Source organism: Anopheles merus, chromosome 2R (assembly GCF_017562075.2).
Source record: "Anopheles merus strain MAF chromosome 2R, AmerM5.1, whole genome shotgun sequence".
In the NCBI taxonomy this organism is placed as follows: domain Eukaryota; kingdom Metazoa; phylum Arthropoda; class Insecta; order Diptera; family Culicidae; genus Anopheles; species Anopheles merus.
The window spans coordinates 45,065,301-45,080,005 of record NC_054082.1 but is presented as its reverse complement, the minus strand read 5'-3'; the positions used below and the strand labels follow the sequence as shown (position 1 = coordinate 45,080,005).

Sequence of the window (14,705 nt, the reverse complement as noted above, 5' to 3'; positions counted from 1 at the left end):
TGAAAATATATTATTTAAAAGCGATTTTTTATTAATGATATTAATATTCAGTTTATCTTAATATAAGTAAAGAAAGAATAAATGTTTCCAATTATCTGTAGCATAAATGATTGTTGACATTAATGTTGTTTAATGAATAATTATGAATTATTTTTAATGATTCAATCGAAAAATCTTGTAAAATTAAAGGAAATAATGTATCTTTTTTCTGCCACTTTCTGTAAGGTTCTTGTGTTTTCAAGTCTCTAAACAATTTAAGACAAATGCAAACGATTATTAAAAAGTGCTTTACATTGATCATAACACCAGACATTAAAAATAACAAAAGTCCATGCCATTAGTGGATGCAATCGGCACCCTTGCTCCCAAAAAACCCTCCCACAGCTTATGGGCCATGTTAAAAAAATAAAATAAACAAAACCACCATCACCAACGAACAGACCCTACTTTGTTACCATTTTTTATCACCGGCATCATCTTGAAAGATACAGCTTCATTTGTCGCTTCGGCAAATTAGCCTCTTGTTAGGCAATGGCTTTCGATCTAGCAATTAGAAGTATAATGAAAACAGCATCAACCCTCACGCGTCCCACCAAACAGGCGCAACCGAATGATCGTAATCTAATCATCATCATGTTTTCCCATCCATCTTCCCACATTGCTTCACGCGGCTGCAGTCACGGCATGGCCACGGCGCAGCTGCAGCAACGCACTATCTCGGATGCGGTTGAATAACTTGCTACTTGCCTTGGGCTGGCCGCTTTGCTCCCCATCCGAATGCACTGTCATGTGATGGTAATGGGGTGTTGCGCGTCTCGTTCCATACTCTCTTGGGCGGCGGTCAGCCACTATCGGTGGCCTTTCGGTTCCCTTTCGAACCGTGTTTAATTACCGAAGTTTGTGGTAAGCCCACCGAGGTTTGTTTCGCTGAAGAAGCGACAAATTGCGGCAATGTACAGACTACAATTGCTTCATTGGGCTTTCGTTTTGAGCGGATTGCAAAACTGTACGCCCTTTTTTTTTGCCCGAGTGGGCTGAGTTTATGGAAAGTCAAAAGTAAAGCTCCATACAATAACCTACTTCACAGAAGAGGTGGGAGTTTGCTCCCAGCATTGAAGATGGGTTTATGATGCTTTTGTCTTTTTAGAACAGTAGTTTAAGAGCCACTCAGCAATAGGCGCTCTGCACGCTAATCTGCATTTTTATGGCCGCTTTGTTTCGAATGCTTTCGATTTTTATGGCCTTTCTTCAACGCCCCTTATCGCGTGCAGAGTGTTTTTTGTCTTCTTGCTAGCACGAGATGTGCTATGCGCACTATGCGCAATATGCGTCATGATTTTATGTAACTTTCATGTCACTAGACACTCAGCCCGATCGATCAAACGGTGCAATCTGTTACCGATTCTCGGTAAAGCGGATGACTGCTACGATTTGCTCTCTGGTACGTACGATTGCTGTATTGGGACAACTATTCTACATGACCTCTACTTTTGCTCTCTTATCATGCAAATGCAACTTTGAAGTCCTACTGCTATGCTTGGCAATACAGCCCATGTCCCAGATGCATTCGTTTGTTATTTATTTTTAATATTTTTATAGCATTTACGCTTCTTGTCCGAACCTCATCAATCATTTAAATAGCCCCATCGCCCGTAGGATCTCTCTGTTTCGTTCATATGAGCCTTTCAATGTAGCAACTACTCAGCCAAATGTTTCTATTTAACAAATTATCAACTATTATCTTATTAAAATCTATGTGTACTATGCTTGATTGAAGTTAAGTGATTTCAATCGTTTTCGACTCTTATGTTGCACCAATGTATTAATTGGTTTTCTATGATATTCAATTAATTGGAGTCGTTATTTCCACAAATTGAAGCGATTCGTTTCAGCGTAACAAAACATGATTCAATTTTGGAATGACAATTTTAATTTGTTTTGCGGTTTCACTCGCACTAGACACCAACAAACTGCAACCAAACCTCGAGCAGTGGCGTTTATTCTTTTAATGAACTTCGAACTCGTTTCGCGCCCAACTGCCACCTTGATAAAGCGATCCGAACGACAGCAATGCGGCCACTCCAACGACATCGACGGCCGCGAAAACCGATCACTAACGGCCAAATCGGCTCATGACGCGCGGAGGACGGTATTATCGGTTGCGCCCGCCAGATTAGCGCAGCCACGTGTGCGGGGGAGGAATGCTAGAGGGGGGCCGTCAAAACATAACGCGCGCGCCGGTACGCACACGGAATCCCGCCACGAAGGTGGAAGGTTGAGTGACCTCATTTCTATACAGCGTCTGTCTCACTCTCATTAAGCACGCCGGGCTTCGCCAACCTGATGGAGTCTGTCTTACCGTCCTACCGAACGGAATGCTACTGGCTGTTGGCCCGGCCAGATCGCGCACCGTGCCGAAATGCGGTCACTTTTCGGTGTAATGTTTGAGCAAAGGGGGGATGGCCGCCGTGTTGTGCCGCTGTGTGGGTATGCTGCGGGGTTTTTTTTTTTTAATTTGCAAACTCCCCCTTTCAAACGCAACCCCGGACACGTCACCGGTGTGGCATTTTTGGCTTCGGTTGGCGATTTTGAAGCCGCCTGGATTGGGAGGCGGGCGAGCGTGCGCGTGTGCTCTGGCGGTCGGGCCGTAAGCCGTAAGCTATTACTTATTTCGTCATTTAAATTTCTCGATTGCAATAAGAATAATCAGTGGGTACCGAAAGGGGACGAACGTGGGAAATGAGTGAGCGTGTGGTGTGGCAGTGGTTTGCGGGAACAGTGAGACAAAGCTGGCTCGGTAGTCGTTAGACAGTAGGGCTCGAAAATGGGCCCACTATTGGCATCTCAAGTGGAACCATTGTTGTTTGCTGTCCATTTTTTCCTCTTCCTTCCCGAGCGGAGCAAAGGTCTTTGACATCAATCATGGGATTGCATGGTAATGTGCATGCTTTATCTTGTACGCTTGCCAAAAAAAACCTCCTTCCAGTCTTTAACATTCCCCATGTTTCCAAACGTTTTGCCAAAACTTCGGCTCGGCATCTTTTGTCTCACTTCGTAACACGCCACAAGCAGGGGCCAGTCGCGAAAAAGCTTTGTTGGCGGGCTGTGCGTTATTTCTATTTTCTTTTATTGCCTCTCTGTGTTCAAAGTAGTGTGAAGTTGTAAAACTGTGTAAAAGCACGGGGCGAAAACCATCAAATAGATATTCATTCCCCATGTGGGAACTGTGTCCAGCGAGGTAGTGGTGGGTGAGAAATTGCCGAATTTTAAAGAGCAGCTTTACTACGCCCGATTACACAGAATTCATTTGAATAGAGTGATTTTTTGGTGGCAGATTTGTTAAACATCGTCCAGCGACACAAAAGCGACAAAATGCGCAAACAAAGCGAATGAATCAATTTGGCGAGTCGAAATTATGCAACGTTTTCACCCGCGAACACATTCCGATGAGGTACAACAACAACAATACAATAAATCATCGATATTTGGGAGACTTCAAAAGTGTTTGGGAGAAATGTTGCCAAATATTTGGCCATTCCACAGGTTAAATGGCTATTATGAAAGGAATATGACACGACACGAGAGGTTCGGAGGCAGTACCCCTTTCCTGAAACAACGCATTAGCTATGCAAGTAGCACTCAAGAGGTTAAGCAATTTGTCAAACGAGTATGTTTGTATCTGATAAAATATGCGATCCTCACATATTTTTTCTTAATTTAATGTTCATAATTTGTTTGAATCAATCAAACAAACTGAAGGGCCCTAGGTGGTCAAATATTTAAATTGAACCTAAAATATCTAAATCACTGTTAATACGTCATTCCGTTTGCTTATCCAGCAATTTGTTTGAGCTAATTGAATGATTTTACTCTGAGCTTATAATTATGTTTACGAAGCTGTTCGGCAAGACACCACCCCGGCAAAGCACCGCTTGGGCAAGATTACGGCGTAAACGGTGTGAACTTGAATTCCGGGTTTACCGCAGGCAGAAACAAATTGGTTTAAAGTTTCCCCCAACAAATTACAACTCCGATACTACTTGTTGTTTTATGTCACTCCACTCGTCACGCTCAGCCTTCCCGGGTAGCTTTTGTTTCTGTTTTGGTATCTTTATTTTCCTTCGTGTGCCCCAAAGGGAATCGCTTATTATCTCAGTCGATTTAACATCTCTTAAGAGGGTAATCACGGGCTGGTTTTGTGTTAGCAAGGGAAGCAAGGAGAGAAGGAATATGAGGTGGGCGCGATACCTCTATTAGCGGATCATTTGTTGCCCTCACGGTTACCTCGCTCCCGCATCGTGACGCCCCTCGCAAGTGCATCTGTTGGACGTGTACGTTCATCCGTCTGCCAACCAGTCGGCCAGTGCATTACATTCTCATCTCACCTGGCAGAGCATCACACGTAACATGAAACCCGGCACGAAATTCGACACGCCGGCAAAACATCGAAAAGATCCTTGTCCATTGGCACCTTCGCCCAGCTGTGTAACGTAAGGGGAGGATCAGACCGTGCATGCACACGATCGCACGACTAGAGGGCGGCAGAAGACGAAAGAGAGACAGACAGAAAAGCCTGATGTGGTGAAGAAAGCGGTCCCCGATGCGGTCACGTTAAACATCGTACTTCCAATTAACCTACCGGCGGCGCTATCGCATTACCGTCATTCATCGTTTTATTTCAGTCTTCTGTTTGGGCCGAGTTCTTCCCTAGTCTGGATTTGGTTTGGTGGCTTCCTTTCTTTTGTGTCGCTTTCGCCTTCGCCGGCCCCGCAGTTCGGTACTTGTTCTTGACTATCTTTTCACTTTTGCTCTAGGTTTGGCTTTTCCTGTTGCTTTGTTATGCTCATTTTAGTATTGTGGTCTTAACAATCGTTTCACTTTTCCTTTTCATTTTTCATTGCTTTTATTTGGGACTTGGTTTTGAAGCCTTAGGCGGGAGACGCTTAATGAAAGGGAGTTACTGTGAAGCGTGCCTGTTTTGTTAATTATCAAGTTCAATCAGTAACAGAGTTAATTTGAGAATTTTCCAATTTATCACTGTTGCTCTCCCGCTCCGTTGAGAATTCGAGCGTGATTAACAATCTGATTAGCTATGATCGGACAAAACAGCATCTTCTGAAATGCGCGCCTCCTCATTCAATTAACGTATGGTTTCTAAACGTGTTTAATTAACTTTCGATTTCACTGTTCTCATTCCAGTTTTTCTCTCGATGAAAATCCAATCGATAAACGAACGGAAAAGGCCTGCAAGTGCCTAAGGAGAGTACCAGGTTTCCAACCAAGCATTCTGGTGGACCATTATATCAAACCGTAGACAATAAACTAGTCAACTAAACTTGCAACGAAAGTTGAAAACGTTCCCTGAAAAGGACGTTAAACTACAGTTTGCGAAAGAAGCCGAAGCACCCAAACAGCAAAAATGAACACCGTACTGCTAGAATCCCGGCCGTACCGGCCGTTCAAATCGAGCGAGGAGTATCTGTACGCGATGCGCGAAGATTTGGCCGAATGGCTCAACACGATGTATCCGGACCTGCGCATCAACGTGGAAAACTTTATGGACCGACTGGATACGGGCGTTGCACTGTGCAAGGTAAGCTTAGGTTACGCGGAGTTGATTCATTCATAATGTTGCCAATGTCGATGGTAACAACATCTTGTAGCTATTAAGCGGAATACGGTCGACGCATCTCTTCCACGCCAGCTAGCGTGCTCGTGTAATATTTCTCACAGATTTGAGCTTGTGGCACAGATTGAAGTTTCTATTGTGTAAGCATTTACGGCTACTACTATCTGGCTGTGGTGTGTTATTTTTATTCACTATCCGTGCGGTCCTTTTTTGCTAATCAAGCAAAAGTTATAAAATTGCAAAGCCGGCTAAAGAGAAGTGCTATAAATTTTGTAATTTATGTATATAATCATTGCAGTAATCACTATTTAAGGTTAAACCAGATTGATGCATTGTCCTTGCGTAAAATTGCTTCGGTGACCTATTTAAGTTGATTTTTAGCCGTTACCCTTGAGAATATTTGTCGTAGAATTATGTTATTTTTTTATTATTGGCTGGAATCTTGTTGTAGTAGAATTTATTGTGCCACTGTTGTTTTTTGTTTTTCTTTTTTATCAAGTTTTAATACTATAATTATTACTACATCGCCAAATGTAATTGATGAAATCTACAAATGTATATCTTAAACTGTGTAGAATTGATATCTACAGCAAATAAAACTGCCTTAGAAGCGTGTCGCCATTGGAAACTTTCCAAACCCTAACCCTGGTTTGAAGCTTTCAGAATAAAACAATTGATCACCACCCTACGCGTGTTAACGTGATCAGTAACCTTGCATCAATTAATTGTCCACACCCCGCCAAAAGGAATCCTAACCCTCATATGCATACTTTCACGGCTCGTTGGAAACCATTTGCCTTGACGACTCCTTGACTCTGGTAGTGGGGTGAGAGAATGGAGTGTTTGAGTCGTTTCATTTATGGAATGCATCTCGGCCCCATCCAATGCATTTGTACACTCTCCAGCTCACTCGGCCTCAGGCGAGGGGATAACCGTTTGGAATTTATCACCCGTACAATCCGTTCCGAAAATTGTCTCCATTAGTAACCGGTTGGCATGCGGAATCTTCCGGAACGGCGTTGAATGGTTTGGAGTTCTGATTGTTTTAATTAAAACGCTGCATTTGCTGCTGTTGCTGCGCCGTACTCATTAACACCAATTAACTCGTGAAGATGGCTCGAACGGAGCTCGAAAAAACGAAAACAAACTCAAATATCGTCCCGAGCTTGGTCTGTCTGGTCTCCGTCCAAGGCCCAGCAGACGCACTAACGTTGGCATTCCGTCGCATTCCGTAAATCAGCGCCCACACGCGCACCCGAGCGATTTGTAGTAAGTATTGTTCCAATTTTCTGTCCACCGGGCCTCGAGGGGCGACACCATGAGATCCGGGAGGTGGCTGACTTACTGGGGGCGCGGGAATGTACGTGTATGCCCTCGCATTTTGTCTGCTAAATTCTGGGTAGAAACTGGTTTTTACCATATTCTGCTGGTTGGGGTTGACTTTAAATACTACAAATTGACATTTGGTTTCAACTTTCCGTTTAGGGACCGTTTCTATTAGGGAACAGATTGTGGGATATCATTTTCGATAGTTGCCGATAGCTTGATCTCGCCAAGGGGTTGCAATTTAATGTATTCTTTTGAACACAAACTCAACATTTTCGGCACTGGCTCCGATGGTTCCACAAAGTCTAACAAGTCCCACGCGTAAACTTATCGGATATTGTTGGTGCAACGTATCGTCGTCCTATCAATGGACAGTTTGTTCGGCAACGGCCAAACAATACTTCCGGACATCCTTCGTGCCAGCGACCCCTGGGTTGCCTTTCTTTTCCCTGCGGCCTTATTAGAATCGCCTGTCAAGGTTTTCTGCCCCCTTTTGTGTTGCCCTGCGGCGCGCCGGTACGTTGATCTTTGCGCCGTCCGGGTGCGGAAGAGTCTTCTCCCAGCGCCGCCGGTGCGTGCGATCTGGCGCCGCATATCACTCCTCGAGACCTTGTCGCCTTGTTGGTGTACACACAGAAGGTCACCCGGAGGAGAGCCATGCCGCCACACCGCAAGCATACCTGCCCGATGCTGGATAAGGAAATTGCCACTCGAACCTGCCGCTTGCGCTGTGCTGCAAACACACAGCCGGGACCCATCCGCGACCATGATCTGCAAATGATGACGACCTGCTGCTACACACGGCAACTGCGCCTCGGCGACGAAACAACCACCGCGCGCTGCCGATAGGCGACGACAACGACGACCTGTTGAATCACACCGGTGGGGCTCTATCGCCGGTCGCCGTTGATTGGGCCGACGTTCCTCACGCACGCGGTGTGCTCCTTATTTGGCGGGAATCTCGGTTCTGTTTTTGTTGCGGTTGTTTGCGAGATCCTACGTGATACGCGTTCGCGGGTAGAGATTCGTGCAACTGCTTCCTCGAGCCAAAACGAGGAGAGAAAAAAAAATGAATGACTCTTGTTAAACTAACAACAACAAAAACAGAAAACGAACATCAAACACACAACATGAAAATAGGAAGTTGTGTAGCGCACGGGGTGGTCGTCTAGCAGAGAAGGAACGTGCAGAAACAACATGTGATATGAGGGAAGTGATGCGTGCATTGCTCTAAATACGTCGTCACGCTGGCGGGCCAGAACTAGAACCACCGGGTAGTGCCATGAGCGTGGCGTGCCTACGCCTTCAAAGTGCAAAGGGCAGGACAAGCGCTGCGAAAGTGTTCGTTGCTCGCAGTTGAACGATCGTGGCGCAAAATAGAAACCCATTATTGCACACCCAAAAAAAAGAAACTCTCACACACACCGGTGCGTGGTGCATTCCCCTAATCGTCACCCGCGCGCTGCTCCACCGAGTTGAGAGGATGCGGAAGTGTGTACCGCTCACGTCCCTGGTTTGATGTGATCGCCACAGCAGCAGCAGCAGCAGAGGGTAGTTGCAACGATCAAATGCGGCCAGCATGAAAGAATGGGGCGTTGATGGTGGCGATGCTAGAGAACGCATTTCACCGACCGGTAGGGAGTAATGATGGGAACTCCCCTAAAAATAGTCCCTCGAATTTGTGGCACCAGCGCGGGCCGTCCTCACAATCATCTGACACGTCGTCTCCCTTGCCGCCGTAATGTTCTTACCATGCGTGTTTGATACGGGCAGTAGCGCAGCATTGCATTCTGATGCTCTCGCACGGTGCCGCCGGATTTAATGGCAAGTTGTTTCATTTTGTTTTTAAACCTACGTCCGGGACCCACATGCTCCTCCTCCCTTCTCGATGCCCGCGTGCCCATGGACGGAAGGATTACCTCTGGCGTGAAAGAACGACGACGACGACGATGACTACAAATGGGGAATGAGAATTTATTTAGAACAACTGGCCCAACATAGCATACGACAAACACACACAAACTCAAGCCATCAGCATTATCGGGCCAGGAGGGTGCAGCTGAAAGGCCAGCTTGCTCCATCGCAGAGAAAAAAGAAGAAAAAAATCCAACAACCAGCTCAACACAAAAAACGGATGCTGGGCGTATGCTGCAACAAGGGTTCTAGCGCTTGGGAGGTTTCACTTTTCATATGCACCATAGACCACACAGACACACATACACTGAAAGTTCCTTCACACTTCAAACTTTCCCCCTTCGCCTCCACTACCTTGCCAGTTATGCTATGCGGGTGCCACTATACACCGTCGGCCGTGTACCACACGCGGTCGGCCGTCTTTCTCAGCGGCTCAACGTCAAAACTAAACGGGACACACACACACACGCACAGAACTAGTTCCTGCGAAAGGGCGGAATAAATTGGGTTGTCGGTCGATGGTTGCCTTTTTAGAAGGGGGTTTTTGAATTGGCTGCAATTGAACGCTTTATGAGCTCGTGAATGCGCCTCTCGAGTGGGTGAGATGGGCCGGCGCGGGAAATGGCTTGAATAATCGCTTATCAACCGGGGCGGCGAGCGGCAAGGATGGAATGCAGCTACGGTGGCGGCACTGTTGCTGGGGCACAGTCTACTGACGTTTCGCTGCAGTGAAGCGGGTCATACCTGTCCCCGGTCACATCCCGCGTCTGTGCGGGCTGTAAGATTCGGAAGAATTAGCGAGAGGCATGCAATCTATTTGACGGAACAGAATTTAGGGGGAAGTGTGATTTATTTTTAACTGAACGTTCTGTTCCCTTCGTGCGTCGTTAGAGTTTGCCTCAACTCTTTTTGGATCGAAATTGTGTTTATGTTTAATATGAATGAAAAATGGTGTTCTAACAAAATTTTACATCGGTTTGCCCGTCGAATTTGAATAGAAATTTAAATTTTTACGAATATTGCGTGATTTCGAACTGCAGATTGAATTTCCGCTGCTCTGTGAGTAACTCTTAATAGCATTTGTTAGCATTTCTTAATTTTAAAAAGTTTTTAAGTTTATTTCTTTTCCTAACCACGCCGAGTCTGCTCTTCCTTGTCAGTGCACCTTCGGTGTGGTCCATTTATCAATCACAAGCCCGCGCGCGCCATTTTTGGTAACCGAGGCCGCGCGCAGGTTCGGCAGCGACGTTACCCCCAGATTGTGTTGCTGCTGCTCACCCACTCGCGAGGTTATTGGCGATTGCTTCGAACATGCACACGCGGGTTCCTTGAACTTTTGGGCACGACAAAACAACGCACACGCGGGCATGCCAGTCGGATTGTTGGGGCATGGGCCTACTCTGGGTGGATTGGACGTTTAGTGTCAGTACAATTAAATTGAAGGAATTTTAATGCCCCCGATTTGGAACGATTTCATTCATTAGATATATCTCTGCAGCCACGAGCTTCACGAGTACGCACGCGTGTACCTAATGTGCGGTTTTGGCATTTTTTGGCCGTGTTTGTTCCAGCTGGAATGTATTTAAAAGCTTTTGCTCCACTCAAGGACAACGGCACAACTAACAATTGGACAATGTTTCTGCTACACTGGCCGAAGATGATCTTTCGAGATTGAGTGTGTGCTTTTAAGATGTCGTGCAGTTTGACAGGTAATATAGGTAGAGCAAGTGTTCAACCTTGCACATAGTCAACTTTGTAAGCGAGCAGTGTGTTAACATTGATCCATTTATGCTATCGGATAGTGACAATCTTTGTCTTGCTTTGTCAACGACGCTTTGGAGTGACATTGAGTTGGGTTATGTCTAATGTTTGAAACTATTTATTGAAACTTCCATGTGCTTAGGAGGTTTTTAAAAGTTATTGACCCCGAGAGGGTCAATTTTACGACTACGCACTGACTTAGCTTTGAATCCAGTCGCAGAACATTTCGAAGATGACACGATCGTTTACGCACGATCGTCGTTAATGTTTGGAAGATCGTTAAAAATTTATGTCAACTAAATCCCATACCCATCCACAAGCAAGATCCGGGTTAGAGGTATGAGGTAAATAAGTATTGATCTTCTTCTTGAACACTTAGCACCTCTCTTTAAGAAGCCGTTCTGCGAGGAATATTTTACGAGCATTTCAGAAACAAGCTTAAGAGACCGGATGAAACGATCGGCTGGGTCGGCAGCAGTTGGGTTTACGATTTTATTTTATGCTTTAAATCGTGGATAAACTCCAAGCATTTCCATAACGTTCCAATTCGACGATATGATTTGTTAAACGTCCGCTTTTATTCCTTTTAAACGAATCAAATGTCGCCGTTGTGGCGTTCGCTTCTCATTAAAAGCTGTATTTTTGTGACCGTGTTTTCGCCACTCTTTGATCTTCGATCTTGCAAAGTAGTTTTGCGCTAAAACGGTTCTGTTGTAAGCTTTGCATTCTAACGTCTTTCCTTCTCGCCGCCTTCACCATCTTTACCCATGTGTCCAATCTGTGTGTGTGTTGACACTGCTAAAGAAGATTAAACATAAGAGACAGAGCAGCAAAAACAATAGCTTCTCCATATTATTGAAGGATCCGCATCAAACTCCACACCCATCGCGCATCTAAACAACGCCGTACTACGATCAGAGACCGCCCGAAATGGCCAAACCTTTGACCAAGCTCGCTTCGCTAGCTGTGCTAATAGCGACCGCACAGAGGAGGTCGCCAGTGATCTTGACATCGGCACCGGCACCGTGTGATTATGGCCGCCTTTGTGTCTCATCTCATCTCATCTCCATAAACCGGGTCGCCAGCGGCGGAGTAGGCGATAGGAGCAGGTTGGACGCGACGCTAGTGTTTGACCTCTCGTATTACTCCCCTTCCACCGAGTGCCGGCTCTAGTCCAGCGACACGCGCAATGGTGCAACCGCAGCGGTTTGTCTCTCCGTGTGCCGCGTGTCCAACCATTGTCAAAAGTCCAATCCATGTCGATGGACCTGCCCGCCGCCACAGCGTCACACGAGCATCGCGAGCTCTTTGACAGGTTTTAGTGGAAGCGTGGGAACTGTGCGGCCGGGAATGAGGTGCCGGCCGAGTCTGTTGGGCGCACACGCGTAGGTGTCCAAGCGCTGGAACGACAATTGACGTTTTGTTCTTCGTTATATGAGGTGAAGCACACACACACACACACACAGACAAACATACGTAGCCATACAAACCGGTGGACAAACGTGTCGCTGTACTTAGTGGATTCTAAACCCCCCCCCCCCCCTGTCCCCACTGGTTGAAGACGCAATGATCGCCACACGATCGAAAAGCTCACGTACTACCCCATCGTCGTCGTCGTCGTGATGGCGTAATAGAGTGGTTTAAGCTCGTTCTTTTCTAGTGCCCGCGTTTTTTGCGGCCATTTGCGTTGGCTATTTTTATGCACCTTTGCTTGTTAGTTTCCTATCAATTTGGTTCGCAAATGAAGCCTCTAAGTGGTGGCAGGTCGGCCCGCTGCCGCTGCACGCTTCACGTGAAATAGAAAGCAAAAAATCAATTTCCTCACCAGTTTTTAAGGGGGTGTTTGCGGGGTGGGTTTACTAGGGTTGCGCGCGGCTGATGGGACTGTCATGATGCGTCACGATTCTGATGCCCGATTCTGACCAGAACGCAAGGGGTGTCAAAGCGGTGGAAGCAAAGAGTGGATCGAATATTTTTTAGAATAGTGTTGTATAAATAAATAACCTATAGTTTAATACAGTGGAGCGTCGTTTATCCGGACTCATCGGAACTCGACCACGCCCGTATATTCAAATAACACGGATAATGAGTCAAAGGATGTATTTAATCACAAATTCCAGATTTTCTTAATTTTTTCTTATGTTTAGATAACAATTACCCAGTTTTTGTTAACTTAATGTTTTTCCAGTAGAAATATTCGAAATTTGCCATGATTTATACAGGTAGTCCCCGAGATACACGGTACCTTTTATACGCTGATACGGAGATACACGGTTTTCTAAATTTAGCAGTTCTTTGAGCAAATTGTACTGATTTGACACTTCAATTGTCAAATGCCAAATAATTTCTCTTTTGATCGAATGTTGAAAACCATTTCAAAAGGTTTAAAACTGTTATATTCTGTCAGAATCGTATCAAATAAGAATTAAGTGGCAAACACCTTTCGCTACGTGCTGAATAATACGAAAATTAGTGATATTTTGGCTAGAAATCACGAGATTCGACTTACGCGGAAATTCGAGTTATGCGGTCCCCAGTAACCGTGTATCTCGGGGGCCGTCTGTAGTGTTTTTTATTGTGACAATGTGCTCTGATAACCGTTTTTTAAAATATCCTCCATAGAACGCAATGTAACATTTTTATTGAACTGTCATTTATCAACTGTACGGCTAAACAGACAGCCGGATAAAGAGGCGAATTAGGCCAATTGGCTCAAAGTCTCTATAAAAATAAATAAAGACAGCCGGATAAAAGGTATCGGATGAACGGCGCTCCACTGTATGTTTAATAATTGGGACATAGACTGTAAAAACGTTTATTTTCAAAGAGAAGCGTTCTATTACAACTATCAACATTAATTATTTAATGTCTAATTATATGCAACCCAAGAGAGGATGTTTGGCATTACCATCCCTGGTACAGCTTGCGGCAGCGTGTTCCCGATGCTTCGATGCACTCATCGATTGTTTGACATGCCTGGCTGAGAGTGCAGGCGCCACACGGTGCACACGCGGTGCGGGAGGCAACGAAGCCAAGGTCACCATGGTCGTAATTCCGATGGTACACCGCAATCCCAAGCGCCGTGCGGCGGAGTACGTGGTGGAACACACTCGTTCGCTTCCTTGTTTGGGAAGGCACAAACCAACCAACCATCCATCCATCCATCCGCTGTCGTGAACCGTGGCAGTACCAGGGGCCAGCTTAGTGTCGTCGGGTTGCAGCGAGCATATAATTGCGATAATGAAGTCGCCTTTCGCGTACGCTTTTAGTGGCTAAGAACCGCTCTAGCAACTACAGCCCCGCGGGGGGTAGGGTAGTTACAGAAAATGCGGCAACCATTCCGGTTCCATCTTTCCCTCTTTTCCAACGCCAACACCGTTTCACCTTTTCTGGCAACTGCATCCGCCACGCCATTGTAGCCTGGCTGCTTTTTCGCCTCACACCGCACGGGGCGTTGAAAAATGCAGCTGTAATAAACCCCAAAACCTAAGCCACCCGTCGCACATCTAATTTCTGTTGTTTCCCGCCTGTCGCGGGCTCCCTGTGGGGACAGGGTTTGCCCATCGCCATAAAGGGCACATCCAGCTCGCCCCACCCCTCCTTCTAGTGCACGGTGGGCCGTGGTAAGCGTAGACGAAAATGGAAAATTCGCATTCACAAACGCACTGTGCACTCGACCACTTTTTGTGGTGGGCGTAAAAAAGGGTCTTGGTGATATCTTATCGGCACACACACATACTTGCCGTGTACTGTAGCCCTTGGCTGCAGTTTAATAATGTGTCCCCCTTAGAACGACTCAAATATGGATGGCGTTTGCTTTCCGATCCGATTAGAGAGAGAGAGAGAGAGAACAGGTTCCTAAATATAAGCGATCCGCATAAATTAAACCGAAAATATATTGATCCACTTTCCGCCACCGTGTGAGAAATCGAACGAATCGAGCAGCGGGCGCTTGTTTTTGGAACGGATCACACGTGGAACGCGACCGCCTTTAATGGGTTCTCCGCGACGATGGCGGACACTTTGGGCACGCCATGTCAAAAGCGTTCGAGAGTCGATCGCAGATCGGTCCTTT

The 14,705-nt window shown here is 46.0% G+C and overlaps 1 protein-coding gene across 1 annotated transcript in view; it reads left to right on the top strand.

The window, feature by feature from the left end:
• Positions 1 to 14,705, top strand: part of LOC121590258 (GAS2-like protein pickled eggs) — a 34,715-nt gene that overhangs the window by 7,937 nt on the left and 12,073 nt on the right. Inside the window, exon 3 of the mRNA XM_041909742.1 lies at positions 5,200 to 5,593. Within this exon, the coding sequence (XP_041765676.1) occupies positions 5,420 to 5,593 (174 nt within the window). The 5' untranslated portion in view covers positions 5,200 to 5,419. The remainder of the gene's footprint in view (positions 1 to 5,199; positions 5,594 to 14,705) is intronic.